The sequence below is a fragment of the Pleurodeles waltl genome, chromosome 12, assembly GCF_031143425.1.
Source record: "Pleurodeles waltl isolate 20211129_DDA chromosome 12, aPleWal1.hap1.20221129, whole genome shotgun sequence".
NCBI classification, from domain to species: Eukaryota; Metazoa; Chordata; class Amphibia; order Caudata; family Salamandridae; genus Pleurodeles; species Pleurodeles waltl.
In genome coordinates this window covers 553,834,392-553,856,884 of record NC_090451.1, presented here as the reverse complement: position 1 = coordinate 553,856,884, position 22,493 = coordinate 553,834,392, and the positions used below count along the sequence as shown (strand labels likewise).

General features: G+C 44.0%; 1 protein-coding gene across 6 annotated transcripts in view; it reads right to left on the bottom strand.

Moving 5' to 3' along the window:
- Positions 1 to 22,493, bottom strand: part of LOC138268194 (zinc finger protein 271-like) — an 82,590-nt gene that overhangs the window by 16,672 nt on the left and 43,425 nt on the right. For 5 of the 6 annotated variants that reach the window (XM_069217618.1, XM_069217619.1, XM_069217617.1 and 2 more), the window contains one exon: positions 9,328 to 10,035. In XM_069217618.1, coding sequence (XP_069073719.1) covers positions 9,328 to 10,035 — 708 coding nt within the window. Of the gene's footprint in view, positions 1 to 9,327; positions 10,036 to 10,764; positions 10,885 to 22,493 lie in introns of those variants that run through there. The other variant, XM_069217622.1, reaches the window with a different exon arrangement.

The following is a 22,493-nucleotide window of genomic DNA, read 5'->3' as shown; positions in this document are numbered from 1 at the left end:
TTCTGCCCACCCACAGCACTGACTATCATGGGACAGATATTGTTGGAAAGGGGGAGAATCTCCACTTTCCAATGATATCTCTGCCCACTGCATGGATCCCTGCTTGGGTTGGAAGGGAGTAATTAACCCCTGATCTGCCCTCAAAGGCCCACTAGACATAAGGGTGTAATATAAAAATAAATATGGCCCCTGGAAATGTGGAAAGTTCACCTGACACTATAGATTTTGCTTTTAGGGCACAAGATAGTGGTGAGGGTGTTGCACTCTTGTTTGTTCCATTTAGGGAGGAGGTGTGGCCAATGCAGAGGGCAATACCACACTGCTTTCTTTTCCCCCAAAGGCAAAATCCCTGGTGTCAGGTGAACTTTATGCCACCCCCTGGGACAAGTTTGGGTCAACCTCCTCAACTAGGACAAGCCTACTATCTGTCCCCAAGGGGTGGGCGGAAAGATAATATTACCCCTTCTGGGGCAGGGGTACGGCCTGATGCTAGAGTAGGCCGCTCTCCATTTTGGATTCCATGGTGTGGAGTGGGCTTTCTGCCCCTTTTAGTGGCAAATTGGGTTTGCCTTCAATTTGCCCCTGAGCACTTGTGTGACTGGGACTAGTGCCCACTACAGGAACAGATCAAACCAAGGTCAATGGGAGTCCACTTACAAGGCCTTGGAGTCTACGTCAGTGGCCGGTTCCTTAAAACTCAAAGACTTAGGCCCATATTTATACTTTTTGACGCAAACTTGTGCCAGCGCAGGTTTGCTTCAAAAATATTAACGCCAGCTACCGCCATTCCAACGCGCCAGCTGGGCGTCATATTTAAGGAATGACGCTAGCGGGCGCAGCGGCCTGTTCAGCATCAAAATAAATTACGCTGACCGGGCAGCAGAGGCGTAGGGAAGACTGGGGGTTGTGCATCAAAAAACGGTGCAAGTCAGGTTAGAGTCAAAAATATTGGCTCTAACCTGACTAGCGCCATTTTTTGGCGCACAACCCCCATGGAAATGACTCCTGTCTTAGCAAAGACAGGAGTCATTCCCCCCTGCCCAATGGCCATGCCCAGGGGACTTATGTGCCCTGGGCATGGCCATTGGACACAGTGGCATTTAGGGGGACCCCAGTTAGGTCCCCCATGCCACAAAAAAAAATATATATATATATATTTATATATATATATATGTGCACTCACCATGGAAGGGTCCCCCCATCCATGGGTGTCCTCCAGGGTTGGGCTAGGGTGGCAGGGGGTGTCCATGGGGGCAGGGAAGGGCGTCTGTGGACTGCTTCCATGGTCGGAGTCCATGGAAATGAGCCCACAGGTCCCTAAACGCCTGCCCTGACCCAGGCGTTAAATAACGCAAATCCGGCTGGGCGCCATTTGTTGAGGCCCGCCTCCTCCCGTGCGTCAAAATGACGTGGGAGGATAAATAGAGTCATTTTTTGGACGGGAACGCCTACCTTGCATATCATTAGCGCAAGGTAGATGTCCACGCTAAAAAATGACTCAAACTCCATGGATTTTGGCGCTAGACGGGCCTAGCGCGAAAGTATAAATATGGAGTTGAGTTTGCGCTGGATTTGCCTAAAAAAAATTACGCAAATCTGGCGCAAACAGAGTATAAATATGCCCCTTAGGGGCTTCCTCATGCTAGCGGGCTGTGTCATTATCCTACTGGTAACAAACACATTTCTATTGAAACTGTCTCTCTGTTGAATGATATCTGGACAGTACTCAACGATAGTAAACACACAAATGTCTAGATTTATGCTAAGAATATATAGCTAACCTCTTTTGATAAAGTGGATTTCAGATTCTTACACAATAGTGATTGGCCCTAAAACTGCATAATGATGGTTACTTCCAGTCACATTTCAGTCCACGACGGTTGGAGGTAGAAGATAAAATAAGGAAAATACATAGTCCCTCATTATGACATTGGCAGTAAAAACCACCTACCGCCGCAGCGACGGCTGCCAAACGACCATTGTTGCGACTACCAGCCGTCCGCCGTATTGTGACTACATCTGGGTTTCCGCCAGAGGAATGGTGGAAATCCAGCTGTGGCCATGCCGGCGGATAGCGGTACGGTGGTGCTGCTGCCAGCAGCAGCGCCACGCCAGCAGACCACCGCCAGCCATAGTATGACCCATAATACAGCCTGGCGGTGTTTTGCTGGACGACGTGGCTGGTGGGCAGCAGCGCCCAGTCCCATCTCCTGCCAGAGGACCCCCAGCACACAGGTAAGTCGGATCTCCGACAGGGGAGGGGGGTGGGGGCTGTTGTGTTTGTGTGTGGGAGGGAGGGTGTGAATTTTTGTGTGAGCGTGGATGCGGGTGTGTGTTGCGTGTTGAATGCGTGTGTATGTTGTGTTATGTGAATGAATGGCTGGGTGTATGTTTGAAAGTGTGTGTGGATGTGTTGTGTGAATGGATGTATGCATGGTGGATGCATGTGGGAATGGGAGTGTGTATGCATGTGTGTGTGAAGGGGGTGTGAATGTAGGGGGGGTGGGGTCTTTGGAGAGGTGGGGTGGGCTAACTGGAGGAGGGGACGACCCCTATCAGTGACCGGGAAGGAATTCCCTGTCACTGATAGTGCCTGCCGCCATGGTTTTCGTGGCTTAAAGAAAGCCGCAAAAACCATGGCGGTAGGCGGGGTCATAATCCCGCAGGCGGAACAGTGAGGGTCGCCAGGCTGGAGATGGATATCTCCAGCCCGGCGGCTGATACCGCCATGGCGGTCGGAGTGGTACAATGTCATAATATGGCGGTAAGTACCGCCAGCCTCTTGGCAGTAGTTACCGCCATATTATCGCGACTGCCGGGGTCATAATGACCCTCATAATGTCCTTCTGCATGACTGACTCTGGTAAAGGTAGCAATACATCCACTTTTTCAGTTAGAAATAAAGATAATGGGGATGACCATAATAGGTTGTGGATTGGACCAAGTAAATCAAAAAGACAGACACTGTCCAATTCTCCTACCCCCTAAAGATCAGACTTTAATGCGCTAGTTTAGATATTCTAGATGCCTTTAGTAATCCAGTTTCTAATTTCCGACGTTTCTGTGGGAAACTGGGGTCTTATCCTCAAAACAGACTCAAAACTAAGGGAAATTAGCGAGTTTCAAGACTAGGACTGAAACACAAGGTTTCCGTTTTGGAAATCATTTCATAAAGGCGATTAGCGAGTAGATAGCTGCCTTTTCATCAATATTTCCTAAGGTATGTTTTTGTAAGACTGCTTTTGAAAGGGCTGGAAGCTACAGGAACCCCTCTGCTGTACACTTCGAGTTTGAATTCTTATTTTCCTTCTCACCCTAAATTGAGTATTAATCAATGTCCTAAAGAATATGAGGATCGCACTGTAGTTCGGAAAATGTTCTTTCCAGAGATGCTCATTTCCTTCAAAAAACCTCATGACCTTGTTTCCTCCCCAATCTTGGCTAACTGGGTCAAATGAGCAATAGCTTCTTTTAGGGGCACATTCAATTAGCAATGCTATGGATTCTAAAGACTTCTGTGCTGGAGCAACATTTAAGGGCCTTCTTAGATCTGCAGGTTGGTTTAGAGTGTCTACTTCCAGCATGCTGTATTCCAAACCTGTGGTTCACACATCTCTACATGTGTTAGTATGCTTCAAATCGCGTAATATGAGCCTCCAGTCTTGTTGTAAAACGCAAAGTTTCCTAACAAGAATTGTAAAGGGATATCCTTATTATATTTAATGACATACAGGGAAATATTCCTCCATATTTTTCAGATACTGTTTCCCTCAATGTCTGCAAATATTATGATTATTTCTATTCTTTCCAGCTACAGTACTCATGGCACCGAAATCTTCTTAAAGAATTGCATGAGAGTTTAAAGGCTAAAGTTCTTTTGTTCATCTTGTGTTTCTTTTTATACATGGGGTTCTTTAGCATCCTGCATGGATGTTATTGCTTCTTTGCAAAAAGGAAGGAGGCTGATGGCTGAGCAGGGGACTTACACACCATGGTGCTCCTTTATTGGTTTCTATATCTCTTCCTATTACCTGTAGCTTACACACAGGGTTTCTGAGACATGTAGATTGTTTTTTCATCTCCGGTGAGTGCTATAGTAAATGTGCCAAGTTAAAACAGCACAACATTCACAGGTGTGTTTTCATTTACTTTGTACTTGTTGCCCACCCTTGTATGCCTAATTCTTAAACTTTACCTGAATGACAGATCCCAGCTGGCAGATGACAGCCCAGAGATAAAACATTTTTGCAGGGCTATAACATATCAGGGAGCTAGACTTCTCTGGTCAAGAGGGGAGTATGGCCCACCTGGCTACGTACAGGATGAGAAGAGGGATGTATGTCACTAGTCATGTGGTGGAAAGGTCCCCATTATCTTTGTGAAAAACTAGTTCCTCTGGGAGAGAATTCACAGTGATTGACTGCAAATGTGTAGTCTGTGACTGCACAAGACTCTCTCCTCGGTCTGTGGTTAACACATTGCATATGTTTTGACCCATATATTACCATGAATTTAAGCAACTGCTGTCAAAAGCAGACAAAATAGTGGTAGTGAAAACAGAAGGCAAAACCAGGGAATAAGGAGATACAAGCCCCTGCAAATGTACTAATAGCAATCTCCTAATTCCTTCAATGAAATATTAAAATCCACAAAATATGGTCTCATAAATAAAACAAGTGAGTTTTGATGGGACTGCTTAACAGTACCTGAATATGGGTCCACCTCAATAAAAGAACACACTGTGTCCTCCATAAGAAAGGTGACAGTAACTTTGTATCAGTCGTGCTAAACGATCCAATTCAATTTTGAAAATCATTGGCTACACTCCTGTATCTACATTCTGTACTCCAAAGAGATTGGTGGCAAACAGGAAATGTAATCCAGGGACCACTGTTAAATTAACCTGCAGATGACTCAGTGTGGGGTAGCAGTACAATGCTCCTTTTTTACTACAAAGCATGGCAATAGTTTTATTTATCTAGGTAAGAACAATCATCCAATTAAGAGTAAGTTTGACGGCCAAGAAGAGTGCTTTGACAGAGAAGCTATGGTAAGACCAATAGTTATAGCTAACCAAAGCTAATGGGCTGAGGGTACGTCTGTGTGAGCACCCCACCTATACTCAGATACACTGCTGATGACGACAATCTGGTGGAATGGCTCTGTTAAAAGACAACCAAAAACAAGCTAGATTCAGGTGAGACAGATTCACAGAGTTTGTGTTTATATACAATATGTTTTTGGAAGCTACATTAAAGGATAACCACACCCTGCTATTTTAAGTAAAATGCTGATTGCTGAAATCCCAGAATCTGATAGAACTGGAAGGCTGGAAATCCCATTCAGGGAATTGGTGGTCACAGCACCCAAATCATCCCTGACGGTGAAAGACCAGTGTCCAGATTCCAAAAATATAGCTTCTAACATGACACAGACATCCTCTGATTAACTGAAGAACATGAGATGAATCAGGCATAAGCTTGGACTACTTGAATGTGAATCTGAGAAGCAACAGTGACTAGCGCCTTCTGAAGACCTGTCCCTGTGGTCTATAGGGAGGGAAGAACTGACCAGTTAGTCAACTATACAAGAATGAAAACCTAGGCACCTTGGTTAAACACACTTAGGGCTAAGTTGTACAATTAATGGATACAGTAGGGATTAGTATAGTTGACCTCCTCCCCAAAAGATTTGAGGTCTATCTTGAATTCAAGGATGGAAGAAAGAAGCTCTAAAGTCCACAGAACATAACCAATACCTAGCCTACTGTGACCATATCAGCTGAGATAATAAAATGTTTAACTTTTCTTAAACAAAAACGAATTTAGGAAATAAAGAAACAGAATGAATCTTAGAACCATGATTGTTTTGATGTGACAACGTGGTAAGACTAAAAACTAAGGTGAACTGGCTCCAGAGGCGAGAAATGGCCCTTATAACCCTAAAACTAGTTCCTGGACTTGAGACAGTCGATAAGCATTTATTGTTTGGAAAACCAGAATAAAGGTGAGACCCAAACCACTCTAATTAATTCCAGTTCCAAGTTCTTTTTGACCAAAGGAGGCAGTGTTCTGAAGAGTACTCAAAGTGCTAGTGTGATCCAAGGCTGGTTGTTATGACAAGGCTCCTTGAGGTTCCATTCTAAAATGAACTGTTGGAGTACGCTTTAAGCCAGTTGCTGGATTGTTTCCTTCTGGGTGGGATGTACATACCTGCTCCTATAAATAAAATACAGGTTCTCCTTACCAGCTGTGGTCCATCATCATTTCACTGTTGTCAGTCTGACAGACAGTCTTCCAGATATGAATGGACATTATCTGTTTCCAAGGTATGAGTAGTCACCAGACCTCTCTGTGTGATTTATGTGCAGAACTGTGAGAAACAAAAATAACGCCCATCTGGTATCCCTTCAGTGACCCAAGACACCTGCCCTGATGTGCTGTGGATGAGGACGTTGGCACTGCGGCAGTTAAGGACCAACAACGGTAGGGGGCTGCAAATGCAAAAGACAGGCAGCTGCTGCCAAGGCCTGCCATTCTTCTTTCTTGAGTGGTGAGATCCAAGATGTGGGGTTGCTGCCACAATTCTGCCCATGTGACTGCGAAGGGCGCACTACAACAATGGCCGTGTTTAACCGCATTCTCACAGACAGGTAAACAAAACCAAATTGAGAGACTAACAAACTGCCTAAAGAAAGCTGTATTTTGAAATGAGTAACCACTAAGAGTACATACACTTTTGCAAGATACAAGCTAAACTGACCTATGGATTCCCACATTTAGCAACCCAGCCACCACAGCTGTTGCCTAGTAGCCTCTGCTCGCCTTGTGGCCTGCACCCCCATAACCTCTTCCTGCCACTATCCCCAACCTCCCCACTGATCCCCCCCCATATGCCCCAAGCACTGTCCCCACCCAGTTCTCAGAACAAACGGGATCTACTAGTAGATGAAGTACCTCATTCCATAAGCATATGACTTATAGGCGGTACTCTTAAACACTGCTTCCATACAATAAACATGGTCCACACAATACAAACATTAAAGCTTCAGAAATCTATGTCTGCAACAGGACGTCCATTTACAGCCCAATAAAACAATTATTTTTAAAAAGGGTGAAAATAAACGCCAAACACTAGACTTCACCCAGCTCAAGGGACACCCAGATTAGATGGCCTGCAGAGCTTAAACACATGGAGTCCCTAACATTTGTAACTGATCTCAAGGTTTGTAAAAAATATGAAGGCTCAAGCTGTAGAAATCTGAGCTCAAGCTCAGTTGAATGATTCTGCTGATAGGTCTGGTTCTCTGCACTCTGTCTGTGGGTATACAAGTCCAATCACTGAAGTTCAAGCATTAGGTCATGATATTTGTGCTAGTTCTTCACAGCACCATAAGATAGTGGAGTCCAGGTTCTGCTCCCAAGATGTTCTACCTACAGATATCACTATGTAGCTTTTGCAAAGATGAGTAACAGCCCTCCCTCTCAGCAACCTTAAGGATGAGGCACAGCAAGTCATTTCATGTTCTTTCCCACTGGTAAGGCCACCCCCTCACAGTTCTTAACATTCTAGGCCAAAATTGGACTTCTGCCATTGGACCATCTCTTACTCCATGGAGAGCAAATAGAAGCCATGTTTCTCGTAGGTCCGGAAGCATTAACACCTTAGGGTGGCCTCGACTGTGCTTTGGAGATACGACTATTTTCTTTGCCTCTTTATGGAAGAATTTCTTTGAAGTAAACAGAAACATCCTCAAAATTACCAAACAGTTGTAAGAAAAATTACTATACTCAGTAGATGCTTTTAGTCAAAACCAAGAAGGAAATATTGTTTCTGCTATCTAAAGAGCATAGCACACTTGAATTTTTCCAAGGGTTGTGTGTCCACAAACTATGAAAAAGCAAAGGAGGAAATAACTTGCAGAAATTCCTACTTCCGGCCCAAAGTGGATAGACATTTAATAGGTTTATGTATCTGCCTTTCTCTATTGTCTACCAGCTTGCAAACTAGAAGAATAGGTTAGTTACCTTTGGTAACTCTCTTTCTAGCAGATATGTTATCTAATGAAATGGTAACTTGTATGTAGGAGTAGTTTTGCAGCTTGAAGAAATTTCTGGATTCACATGCTGTGCATTATTCAGCCATCTGGTGGTTGGGGTCTTGTATATTAGACCTTCTTCTCTATCCTCCTTTTCTGTTGTTGTTGGGCGTCGACTGCCCCCACTGTTTGGTGGCTAGTCCAACCTCTCCTGGCCCCATACACCCCTCTCAGGAAGCCTTTGTGCATGGGCGACATCATCAGATTTTTTTTTTTTAACCATTTGTTTATTCGGTGTTTTGTGGTGTTACTTTTTACTGCATATTCTTTAAGTTGCTCGTCTCGTCTTCTGGGGAGGCCGGTGGATTGCATGCGAATCCAATAAATTCTTCAAGCTGCAATAATACACCTATATGCAAGTAACCATTTCATTTGGCAGAGTGAATCTCTTCTGGATTCACATGCTGTGCATTGATTTTGTAGTGGTTTTCCTCATTGTGGAGGCTGGGTTGCTGCAATGATCTCCCAAATAACCCTTTCTATATTCTTCCCCATGCATCCCTCCTATGATTCATCCTAAACCTTATTTTACTACTATGAACTCCCTAATCCCTTTCTAGAATCTTCCCTTCTCCATCCCTCTCCCCTTTGACTCATCTCAAACCCCATCTTACTACTGTGATCTCCCAAATAACACTTTCTATACTTTTCCCTCCTCTATCCCACTCAATCCAACTAATAGACTTTCATGTCCACTGCTTAAATTAACAACTCATATTTCCCTATACTAATCCACCACTACTCATTATGGGTTCCTGAGTAGCATGCTACTTGCAGAAAGGCGCTTCAACGCCTCATGAGTAGTAAGCATTATATTAATACAATACAATTACATTATTAAGTGTTTTTTACAGCTTAGAATGGCATGTGACTAATAACTGGGAGAGCGTCTGTGGCTTTTTTCCTAGGTTCACTCTAAAGCCAAACCCATCAAAGTTCATAGATATGTACAATGGAACTGGGCAAACACTTTCATTGATCCCTTTGTCAAATAAAAGGAGTGGCTTATCATTACATCATGTGTAGCATGTGATGAAGTTGTTGGAGCCAAACACATTCTCTGAGGGTTTTAAAAGGCAAAGATAGTAAAAGGCAAAAGGAAATAGGCTATTCAGATCCATAAGCTGCCTGGCCTAGGAAAGGTTTGAGGTTACAATAGAACTCTACGCAAATATTTTCATCCGACAATATCTACAATATCCATGGTACTTACAATTATTCTTACTGACCTGTGCAATAGTTCTCAATGTCTCTGGTCTCAGCTACACCTGCTTGCATCCCATCATCTTCGGAGTCCTGGTGAAATTCAGTAGATGACTCTTTCTTTATTTTTTCGGAGTCCACCGCACCTTGGTAACTTACAAAAGATGTCTCCCCAGCGTTCATCTTCTTCCTTTCCTCCAGGATATATTTGACAGGTTTCTCTTCCCCTTCTTTGAAGCCCATCTGCTTCTCTGAGCCCTGTTGCGCTCTTACAGATGCTGCTCCCTTTTCTGTAATTGTCCCTCTGTCCTTAGAACCAGGTTGCTCATTCACATAATTGTCCTCTTTTTTAATTTTCCCAACCTGTACTGGCCACTGCAATGTTCCAACATATCTTTCTTCCTGTTCTTTAACTATCTTTAAGTCCTGGTGGTCTCCAACAGGCTGCTGCTCCTGTATTTTCACTCTTCCTCTTTTCTTGTGGTCCTGGCAGTTTCGGGCAGATGAACTTTGTTTCCTTTTAATCTTTCTCATAGTCATCGAAACCTCGTGACATTTAACAGACTGCTTCTTCTGTTGTATCTCATTTTCCTCATTCGAAATATTGGGGTTTCTGCAAGCAGATTCACTGTTGTGCATAATCCTCTCTATACCCTTTGCATACTGGAGCACTGGGACAGAATGTTGTTCTTCTTTTACCCTTACTATAACTCCAGGTCTCACAGAGACACACCCTGGAGAGATAAAACAAAAGATACAAGTGACTGTTAGAAATGTGCTACCCACAGTCCATTGAGTAAACCACAGTATATCACATAGAACACATTTCTAGTTATCAAAAAAGATAATGTCGGTCATAAAATTACCAGACAAACACCTTAAATCATCGCACTGGCTGCTGCAAAATCCCTGGAACTCATATAGCTCGGCCAATCCAACTCACTCATAATGACTGACTTCGCCCTTCGCTATTCCAAGTCAATTTAATCTTTAGCAAGTTCAGCCATCAACACATACTATAGAGTTTTTTTTTTTTTAAAGCGTGTTATGAAGGGAGATGTATAATTTGGTTGTTTTGTGATTTTACCAAAGCCACTGCAAAAAGAACATAAGTTTGTAAAGAAAGAAAATAATACTCATTCTCAGGCCCTGTTGAAAACGTTGTTCACCAAAAAATAATGATTTTGTCCCTTCTAATTCCAACAGTAAAATAAAGTTTTGGAAGTGGGCACATTTATTTGTATTTTATTGGGGGCATTTATAGAGCACAGACCTAAATTAAAATTACTATATACCATATTAAGGCTAAGCATCCAAAACGTGGAAGACTTGCAAGTACATTTGTAGTAAAAAAAGAAATGTGATAGAGCAAAAATACTTAAAAAAAATATTTTACGTTTGTAAGCAGAAATTTTGCTGCACTCAGCATACTTGTTATTTAGAAGATATGTAAAGTATCTCACCACTGTGGTGTTCTCCTTTCTATTGTGAAACAGTTGCTTGTCTCTGCACCACAGGACAGGCTTCTGCCATTTCGCTGAGTAGCACTTTCTTGTACTTGGCCTTCTAGCCTTTTTCAGGATGTCCATGGATCGCTTTGGAATGCTCAAGTGTCCAAACTCTATGCCTTCAGGACCCAGGCCGCTAGGCTCAGGGTGCTTGCCACAGGATGGTGGATTTTAATACCCTGCAAGCAGAAAAGGGGGTGGTTTGTTGGTAGTCTTTTTAAGCTTCCTTATAACATCTCCATCAAACCAGAGGACCATCTTCGTATTGCTCAGTGTGGGACAATTAGGATCAATGGCAAGTCTATCGACAGGGCATCTCCCTGGGATTGGCTTTGTTGGTGCCTGAACGCAAAGTCTTGGCATTTTTCATTTTCTGTCATTACGAACAGGTTGATCTGTGGGGTGCTCCATTGTCTGAAGAGCTGTTGGAACTCTTATTAATTTCGTTCCCATTCGTGCAATATGGATGCCTGCCTGCTTAGTCTGTCTGCTTCTCCCTTTTCTATTCCTGGCAGATGTATTGTTATTTAGGTTTTCCCTCTCTGAAGGTCATTCCTCCCTGAATGGCCCATATCCATATTTCCTAGGCTAGTTTTGATGGCACATGCAACCTTGTCCCTCCTTACTTGTTCAAAAAGAACATTGTGGTTGTGTTGTCCTTCTGGATTTGCACTCTTTCTTCTCGCTTGTGTCTGAAAGGCCTTCAGGGCCTGTTTTTAGTTCCAGGATATTTGTATGTTAAATCACTTCTTACGCTTTCTATAGCCCTCTGAGCTTTAGTTTCCCCATGTGCACTCCCCAGCCCATGTGGGACACGTCCAAGGTGATTGTCACAGGTGGAGTTGGGCGTGTGAAAGGTTTTCCCACTGTTAGGTTGTCCATGTTCTACCATGTCTTCTCTCCGTGCACTCTCTCCGTTACAACTACTAGATCTTCTGGCTGCTCTGTTGCCTGTGACCATTGATTTTGGATCCACTTTTGGAATGGTCTCGTGAGCTAACCTGTGTATGGTACCACGGGAATGCACTAGGCCATCATGTGCATCATTTTCCTCACAGTCCCCACTGGCAGAGACTTATCTTTTTGGTAGAGGGGAGCCTGTTCTGTTTTTGCCTGAATCCTCTTGAGGGTAGCGAAGGCTCACACCTCCACTGTGTCAAATCTGTTTTTCTATTTGCGAATTTCTTAATGCATTTCCTAGGTTGATTGTGAATCCTAGTCTGTGAAGGGTGTCTAGACTGCCCTAGTGTGCCTCTTGCATTGAGAAAAAGAGCCTGCTTTGACTAGCCAGTCATCTAGACACAGATATATGTGGATACCCTTCCTTATTAGGTAGGCCGTCACTGTGGCTAGACACTTTTTAAATACCCTGGGTATTGACTTCATTCCAATAGGGAATACTCTAAATTGGCAGTTGTTTTGATTGACAACACACCATAGGTACCTTTTGTGCTTGCGATTCATAGGGATGTGTAGGTAGGCGTCTTTTAGGTCTATTTGCCATGAAGTCCTCTTCCTGCTGCTGCAGAAGGACCGCCTGCAGCATGGTCATTTGGAATTTTTGCTTTTTTAGTTTTTGCATTTTTATTACCTTCTTTAAGAAGAGGACGTCCAGAATTGGTCTTTGAGACTTGTCTGGCTTTCGGACGCGGATGTACGCAGAGTAGTTTCCTTGGCTGATTTCTGCTGTAGGAACTTTCTCTATTACCCTTTTTCTAAGAGATTCTGCACCTCACTTTGCATGCAATGTCTCTCCTCTTCAAATGTGATCTTTTCTTTTGTCCGACCCCGGGTGGTGTCTTTATAAGTTCTATGCAGCACCCATATTGGACGATGTTGAGGACCATTGGTCCTAAATGACCCTCCACCACTCCTAAAGAAAGGTCTCTATTCTGCCCCCCACTAGTGTTATGTGGTGGGGCAATTGGTAAGCGAAGTCACTTGGTTAAGGAGCTGTCCTCTTTCTCTTGCTTTGCCGGAAAAGGGCTGGCTCTGGGCTGCTTGAGGTTGTCAATGTTGGCTGATGACTACTGATACCCTGCGTGGTTTCCCTTCCAATTGGTCTCCTCTCTTCATAAGGATTGTCCCTCTTCGTTAATGGCTTCAAAACTGGAACGCTCCTGTGGTCTTGGCCGTGTCATTGTCTTTTTTTAAGTTGTTGTAGCGTGCCATCCACAGGTGAACTGAACAGAGGTTCTCATGTGAAGAGAGTTTTGATGATATTTGCCTACACCTTACTCTTGAACCTGGCACCCATAGCCAGGTGTGCCTCCTCAGGTTTGTGCCTGTGACCATCTATCTGCTGACTGTGTGTGCAGCATCAAGGGCAGACTTTAGGAACATGTTGGCCATGGTCTTCCTCCTCTTACACTAGTGCGACAGTCTGCCTTGGGAACTGCTTAGTGTTGGTAGGGGTATTGATTTAGGAGAGTCCTGGAGTTTGCCCGCCTCCACTGTGTTGCTACACCTCTCTCTATTTTAGACCCCACCATTTCCACGCACTTACTGTCCTTCGCCACGGGTGAGCCAGTGGAGGTGAGAATACTGGCTCTCTTTTTTGTTATGGCCAAAATTTTGGAATCCGCCATAGACTTCCACGGATGTATAGTGGGTTTTGGGAGGAGCGCCTATATATATTTTTTTATCCTAGGGGTTACAGCCTTATAGGCTGCGGATTCTCTGAAAGCCTCTCTTCCCTGATCCAGAATGCTGGGAAGCATCAGGAAGTACTAGCTTATGCTTTTTCTTGAAACTCTTGTACACTTAGCAAAGCAGGTCTGTGCCTTCTATTCCTAAAGTTGTACTCAATACACCTGTCTGCCCCCCTTTTAACCACTACATGCCGATGTCGTCTGGAGGTGATGGTCTCGAGGGGTAGGAAGTGATTCCATCCTCCGGCGAGTCAGAGACATGATCTTGCCACTAGTTGTCAACACTTTCGATGTCTGGGAATAACCTCTGGTCTTCGTTGAGCTCTGGCTCCCAGTTGCTTCTTCTTTCTTTCATCCTTGAGAGCCTTCTCATCGGCGTTGATCGTTGTCAGCGGTCTTTTCTTAAGAGCCTGAGCTTCAACGTCTATTGGTTCATTCGCTCTCTCTTGGTCGTATTTCAACTTTGAGCACTTCTCCGGGGGATGGCCTCCACTAGATTCCAAATGATGGGGTCCGTAGGGCTCTTCGTGTTTCAACTTTCCTTTGGTTTACAACTTTTTCAGCACTTAGGCAGTCTTGTAGGACTTTGAGTATGACGCTTTATAATTGCCCCCCCCCCGGTATTTTGCTCATTACCTGAGGGTGTATTCGGAGTTCTCCCTTCTAGAGTCTCTATGACGGGCCTTGTGACTCCAGGTTGACAACTTCTCTCTCAACGTCAGATCCCTCTGCTTATGGCGCTTCTATGCCTTTGTTGTCCTCATTTGATGGTTTGAGCTCTTTTAAGGAATGGGCTCCCCTTCTGGGTCTAAAAGGTGCCACAGTGGGCCTGTCTGTGCTTGGCTTGCACACCTTTCAGCCTTCAGTGCTGTGGTCAGCAGAGGTTGCAGACCTGGTGGTTGTTTTTCTGGGCAAACTTATAGTGGAACTTGGGACAGAATCTAAAAGGAGTGTTCTCCATTTCCCTTGATGGATTCTGCCCCTACTGGTGCATTCTTTGACCGGGTGTTCACCCTCCCACATGGTGCACCCTTTTTTTGGTGATCTTCAGTGATTTTTCAGCACAGATGACCTTTGTGGTGGATTTATTTCATTCTATCCTCATCGATTTGTCGACCTTAGTCCTCTTGTTTCTCTATTGTGGAGCTTTGCCTGCTGCTTCCAGATCCAAGGTGAAAAAAAAATTAGAAGTGAAAAGAGGACTAACAAGAATCCAGACCCAATCACTAGATGGCGAAATAATGCACCGCATGTGAATCCAGAAAGGGAATTATTTCCATTAGCAAGCCCCGAAGAAACAACAGTGTACATAATTCATTTAAAATGTATCAGCTAGGTGCAGTAAGATTCAAGCTATAACACCTTAAAAAAGGAAGTCAAATGTTTAGGACTTTTCTTTCCAATTAGAGCATTTGTTTTTAAAATCATTCTTCATTCATTATCACTGTGCCAGAGCGCACATCTACCTATATGTGTAATAATTTCCATTAGGTTGGTTCAAAGTGCACTAAGATAAACATATTGTAAAATAGATCCATTATTAAAAATACATTCACATTATGTGTACATTGCTGAGGCCGGGCATTAGTCTTAAAATATTTAAATGGAGCTGTTAACACAGTCCAATAAGAAATACAAACGGGTATTTCTGTCTCACTATACAAATTCAAAGGAGGGGTACAAGTGTGTGGATAAAAGTGACGTCCCCATCTTGCACTGGTGTTTATCACACCCCAGAGATTATATTTCATTACCATTTAAGTAGCCTGTGGCTATATTCCCATATGCTACAGAAAAATGCTACCATTCATTGAACGTCTTGATATTCTTGTGTTACAGTGCGCAACTTCCTATTTATAGGTTCTCTGTCTTGATGGAGGGGAGGAACAAGTGATTATGCATCACCGTCTGAGCAGTACAAAGGACACAGAATGCCCACCACATAGACCACCTGCATGGTTGCGCTCAGTCTAAAGTAATCAATATAGACAGTCTGAGTTATATTAGCAGAATCAGGCTATAGTCCGAACCAGTTCTCAATTGTATTTAGGAAATGGTCCCATATTTTGTTCAACTTCCTGTCTGCTCATTAAGCATACAAATCAGCCTTTCTTGTCCTGCCATTACTACAGTTTCCCAAAGCAAATCATCACGACAGGGAAAACCATGTTTGTATTGTTCAATGTGGGTCAATTAGGATCAGTGTCATTTGAGACTGCAATTGTTTATCACTACAGGAATGAGGGGAAATCGGTGGACAGGAGTACATCAACTTCCATTGTCTTAACATACACATATTGTTGCCAAAGATGTTACAAATCACCTTTCCCAGTGAGATATCCTCTATGTCAGAATTGTCATGTAACATAGTCAGTGCAGGGGTTAAATGAACATTATGTCCAAAGGAGGGCTGCATGTTGGTGTGCTTCAGCTGGTTGCCTAGGAGTACTATGGCCCATATTTATACTTTTTGACGCAAATCCGCGCTAGCGCAGATTTGCGTCAAAATGTTTACCGCCGGCTAACACCATTCCAACGCACCAGCCGGGCGCTTTATTTATGGAATGACGTTAGCCGGCGCTGCGGCCTGGTTAGCGTCAAAATAAATATTGGCTCTAACCTGACTAGCGCCATTTATTGGGACACAACCCCCATGGAAATGACTCCTGTCTTAGCTAAGACAGGAGTCATGCCCCCCTCCCCAATGGCCATGCCTGTGGGACTTCTGTCCCTTGGGCATGACCACTGGGCAGAGTGGCATGTAGGGGGGCCCAAGTTAGGACCCCCCCTAATAAAAAAAAAATGATACTTACCTGCATTTACCTGCACTCACCATGGATGGGTCCCCCCATCCATGGGTGTCCTCCAGGGGTGGGCGAGGGTGGCAGGGGGTGTCCCTGGGTGCAGGGAAGGGCACCTGTGGACTGCTTCCATGGTCTCCCACCATGGAAATGAGCCCACAGGTCCCTTAACGCTTGCCCTGACCCAGGCATTAAAAAACGGCGCAAATTCAGCTGGGCACCTTGTTTTAAGGCCCGCCTCGTCCTGTGCGTCATTTTGAAGCCGGAGGATAAATAAGGCGCACATGCCTTAGAGTCATGTTTTGCACGGGAATGCCTACCTGGCATGTCATTAGCGCAAGGTAGGTGTTCGCGTACAAAAAATTACTCAAACTCCATAATTTTGGCACTGGACGGGTCTAGCGCCAAAGTATAAATATGTAGTTAGGTTTGTGCCGAATTTGTGCCAAAATAAATGATGCAAATCCGGCGCAAACAGAGTATAAATATGGGCCTATATATTTCTAGTCTATCCTACACCAACCAGTTCTTCCTCTATTTTACCCATGTGAAAGTTTATTCACGTACTCAAAAGAGAAGCAAAATGTGCCACTTTGCGTGCCATATAGTAAGAGTTCATATGTGTTAGGCGCAAGACCCTGGGAGTTATCACTGCATATAATTTTACATTTTGAGTCTCATGCCCATATTTATACTTTTTGACGGAAACCAGCACCCGCGCTGGTTTGCGTCAAAATATTTACCGCCAGCTAACGCCATTCCAACGCACCAGGCGGATGCCTTATTTATGGATTGACGTTAGCTGGCGCTGCGGCCTGGCTAGAGTAAAAAGAAAAATGACTCTAACCGGGCAACGCAGGCGTAGGGAAGAATGGGGGTTGTGTGTCAAAAAATGGTGCAAGTCAGGTTAGAGTAAAAAATCATGGCTCTAACCGGACTTGCGCCATTTTTTGACACATAACCACCATTGAAATGACTCCTGTCTTAGGAAAGACAGGAGTCATGCCCCCCTGCCCAATGGCCATGCCCAGGGGACTTCTGTCCCCTTGGCATGGTCATTGGACACAGTGGCATGTAGGGGGGCCCAAGTTAGGCCCCCCTAAGCCACTTAAAAAAAAATATATATATATATTCTTACCTGTGATGGGTCCCCCCATCCATGGGTGTCCTCCAGGGGTGGGCGAGGGTGGCAGGGGGTGTCCTTGGGGGCAGGGAAGGGCACCTGTGGACTGCCTCCATGGTCAGAGACCATGGAAATGAGCCCACAGGTCCCTTAACGCCTGCCCTCACCCAGGCGTTAAAAACCGGCGTAAATCAGGCTGTGCGTCATTTTTTAAGGCCCGCCACCTTCTGTGCATCAAAATGACACGTGAGTATAAATAAGGTGCACATGCCTTAAAGTCATTTTTTGGACGGGAACACCTACCTTGCATGTCATTAACCCAAGGCGGTTTCACGCATCCAAAAAATTACGCACACAGCTGAATTTTGACGTTCACGGGGTCGGGCGTCAAAAATGTCGACGCAAATTCAGTGAAAACAGAGTATAAATATGGGCCTCAGTCTCTCTCTATTCAATAGCAAGGCTTTTATAGTTGAGTCAATTTCTTTGATAAGCAACTGTGGCATCGTCAGATCAGGCATACTAAATACATTATTGAATATGGGTGCTGCATTCATCTTGTTGACCTAAACCCTCTTCCCAACAGCTACATGGCAGACCAACGGGGAAAACACCAATAATAGCTTAATGTCATGCTGTATTGTGTTTTTCAGCCTACGGTCAACAAGTATGCTAATGTATTTCAATTTACTGGGAAACAATTTAAAGGAAGGGTCCACCATTCACTCCCTACTACTGTCCATGAGTGGCAAGATTCACTCTTGGTCTAATTCACAAATAATGTCGAAGCACTCGGAACAGTACTCCGGAAGCAATCTCTAGTGTAAATCAAGTTTGCATGAATAATAAAAAAAAAAGCGTTACAGACATTTTGAATAACCATTAAATATGTAAGGATTTTTAAGATGCTGACAAAATTCCTTCTTCATTCCATCAAAAGGGGACATTAATACTGCCTGAGCATCTATTTCATCTTTTTAGTAACAGTTTAGCATCTGTATAAAGGCAAATATCAGTTAAAGGTTTACTGGTTACGTTTTGCAAAGTATATGCATCTGCACTTCACTTGATTGTCCTGCCCTGTAAATTTAGTTTTATTGGCGCTAAAATATTTTTCTTGAAATCCGTAAATTGTGCAACAGATTGCGGAATATGCTGCAAGTGTGGTAATTTCATATTAAAGCAGAAAATGGTGCAGCGCAAAATCCTAGTGGCCCTTTTCACACATCTTACCAAATGAAAACTCTAACCTCAAAAATGGTGCAATAGCAAATTATAAATGGTCGCTCAAGGTATGCTAGAGGACAAGCCAAAGAGCTTTTTACAGTTTTTGTTTGGTCAGGGCCGATTTTTGGGCGGGGCGAGTGGTGCGACCGCACCGGGCGCTGACCTCAGGGGGGAGCTGTGTTTAGCAATAACTTCTGAAACTTGCGATTTAAAAGCACCTGCTGAAAAGTTCCTTGTGCATTTAACCTTCAAGAAACAATTACAATGTCAAGATACCTCTTGTGATTAATGTTCCTGCTAGAGAGAGAGAGATGGGATTTTTGTCTAGTGGCAGCTTTGACTCAACATAAAGTAGCATAGAGGGCTAATATGCCTGCTGCAAAAAACAGAACTATGGGGCATATTTAAGAAAAGTGGCGCTGCACACTAATGGGGGATGCCCCCTTTGCATACATTATGCTTGGCACAGGCATAATGTAGCATAAAGGGTTACAAAGTGTCGAAATGCATGCATTGTGCCACTTTATAAATATGGCGCAGCATTTTTGGCCTTATAACGCAACATTAGCATACAAAAATTGATGCTAATGTGGCATTATAATGGCGCTAGGGGCTCTTAACTATGATCCTGTGGGGCAAAATTGAAAAAGTGGCGCTGCACACAGTGCTGCCCCACTTTTCTTGCGCCCCTTAGCGCTCCCTTAACGCCATCATGTGTGCGCTGTATTTAAAATACGGTGCAACATGGTGGTAGTTAGGGGACTAGTGTCAGAATTTTTACGCTAGCCTGGCGCTTTGCATGATTAGCATAAAAAATGTAGATGCTAATCCTGCAAAGCACCCAGAGGCCCATTGTAACCAACAGAAGCCTCCTTTTAACACCTGCTCTGAGCAGGCGTTAAAAGTGCCAGAAACAATTACGCAAAGAAATCTGTCGGATTTCTTTGTGATATTTTTTTTGGCCCCCCTAATGGGGGAATGCCACAGTTGCATACATTATGCCTGGTGCAGGCATAATGTAGCTCAAACGGATACAAAGTGGCGCACTGCATGCATTGCACCACTTTTAAATATAGCACAGCGTTTTTGGCCTTCTAATGCCACATAAGCATAAAAATTATGCTAATGTGGCATTAGAATAGCGCTAAGGGCTCTTAAATATGCCCCTATATTTTATGTAACTAGCTGAGTGGATTAGTAAAGCCAGCCTTTACAAGTGCTTTAAAACACATGAACGTATGTGAAAGGGGAGCGATGGAGAGATGAGGGGCACATATGCCAGGTGGTAGTGAGTGAAACCGTGAAGGTCATGGGATGGGGGGGGCGCCAAAATAAACTGTCGCACAGCACGCCAAAAGTCCTAAAGTGGCCCTGTGTTTGGTCCCTGCAGAAGAGGAAAATCAACCAACGTTTGTTCACCATCCTATAATTGTGACAACAACCAGAAGTTCAGACTCGTCTCCGGGGACATCCTTTTGGGCAGGTTATAACCCTTTCTTTGCTTTGCTGCAAAATAGACAGTGCTAGCTTACACTGGTGGGGGTGACCCGTTTAAAAAAAGGCTACAGGTTTCTCACTTAATTGGGAACATACCATCAAAATAAGATTTAAATGACCTGGTGGCGCCACAGACAGTAAATGCACTACTAACACAATCTACTCAATAACATTCTATTACTGGAATGCTCACACACATTTCAGTGAATCTACGTCAGTCATGGCCTTCTGGTGCCCCTTCCTCTAAGGGTACTTGCGCATGGCCAAAAAAAACAAGCATTTGCAATGCAATGGGTCTCGCGTTTGCTCAAGTTAGAGAGGCTAGTGTTGTAAACTCCTAACTGGACTTTTCTTGCCACATAAACTGAAAATGAAAAGTAAAACAGTTTCACATAAGTGAGCCGACGGCCGCCATGAGTGCAAAGAAGACACACAAAAGGAAACAGAAGTTCGCTCGAAGTGAAACTTATCAGCAAAAGTGCAATTATCCATTTAACAGGGTCGATGTCATGCAAAGCGCTCGACTACTGCCCCGTGAGATCGTGCTGCGTACGAACTAAAGAGGAAAAATAGTCCGGAAACCACACCGAAAACATTGCGCCTAGTATGTTTTCAGTAGTTGGCCGGTGCACTCGAGGCAGGCTAAACACCGGGAAAGGCATAATGTATGTATGCCTTTCACTAATTAAAACAAGCGAATTTTAAAAGGCAAGTCCACGAACCAACCAAACTGATGGGCGTGGTTAAAAGCCCACAGAGAGATTAAACCAGGGAAAGAGCGATTTGTGCTCAACACTAAAAAAAGACAAAAAAGGGGCAGTGGTGCAGCCGCTGATGGCAGCCATGTCATTTTATAGGGTTGCACATGCATGATGAAGTATGTGGTGCGTGCATCATAAGGTGAGCTCCAGTTTTGTTTTGATTTACGAATCCGAGAAGGATCAATAAATAAATGCAAAGCAGTTTTTTTAAGCAGAGGGGCCGGCACGATGCATGAGGTGAGAATTGAGGAGTCAGTAGGGTATAAAACAAAAATAAAGCCAGATGGAGAGAGGAGGGGAAACACAGTATACAAGAGAGAGCATCGAGTGCGGCGGTAGGGGAAAAGCACAATAGAAAGAGAGCAGGTGGCACATGTAGGAGACAGTAACACGGAGTATGAGGGTAGCACACCAGGGAAGGAGCTAGAAAAAACATGCATTGTCATGGAGTACTTAACCAATAACAAAAAAGTAGTTCCTTTCAAGTCGGCAATGACAGGACACAGTCAAAAGGATTGTGAAAAGGCTAAACGCCAAAGGAGTAACAAACAAACGCAAGAAGAGGAAGGCAAGCCAACAAATAAGAAGCAAGCAAATGAGTGACAAGCCAACTAAGCATAAGCAAGGGGCAGGCTCTAAGTCCACTGTAGGTTCTTAGTAAATCAACAATATATGTTTTGCAATCAGACAACATGCACTGTCTCAAAAGTAAGACCGAATAAGCATTTGGCAAAGCCAGGCGTAAATGTCTGGTGTGCATTTACGACTGGAATTTACAAAACAGACCATTAGGGCCATTATTCCAAGTCTATCCAATTAAATACAAAATGACTGTGGGCTACTTCAGACACAACATAATTTTCTAAACTGCAGTTCATATATATAAGTAGGAAGCTGGCCTGGTGTGTGGTGAGTACCTATGGTATTATCACCTTATACCAGGTACAGGAATCCTCTATTAGGGAGGTGTAGGCAGTGTCTAGGAAGCCAGGCACTCTAAAGGTAGCTGTGGATGAGCAGCCAAGACCTATCTAGGAGACGTGCAAAGCTTATGCAATACCACTGTAGTCACACAGCACTTACACACATTAAAGAACCACACAGTGTTACAAGAATAAAGGTACTTTATTTTAGTGACACAAATACTAAAATACTATATAGGCAATACCCCTACTGGAGTTAAGTAAGGTAAACTATTATATGCACAGTAGCAGTCAGGAATTAGCATAGAATGCAACAGAATAAAGTGAAAGCAATAGACAATACTGAAAGCCTGGCGGGGGATCAAACCATATACTAAGAAAGTGAAATGCGTAAGTTGAGCCCCCACCCAAGGAAGTGGAATCGGTACAGGTGAGCTGAGGGAACTAGGAATCCCACAGGGTAAGTACCAGAGTGCCCCCCAGCGAACAGGAGAAAAGAGGTAAGTGACTGGTTTTCCCCAAACCCACCAGAAGGACTTCAGAGAAGGATATTGCAAGACCCAAACAAGACTGCAAGAAACTAAAGGTGGGTCCTAGAAGAGGAAGACCTGGAAAAGAAGGGGACCAAGTGCAGTTCACTTTGGAGTGTCCGGTGGTGGCAGGAGCCACTAGCCACCCGTCTGTGGATGCAGGATCTGGTC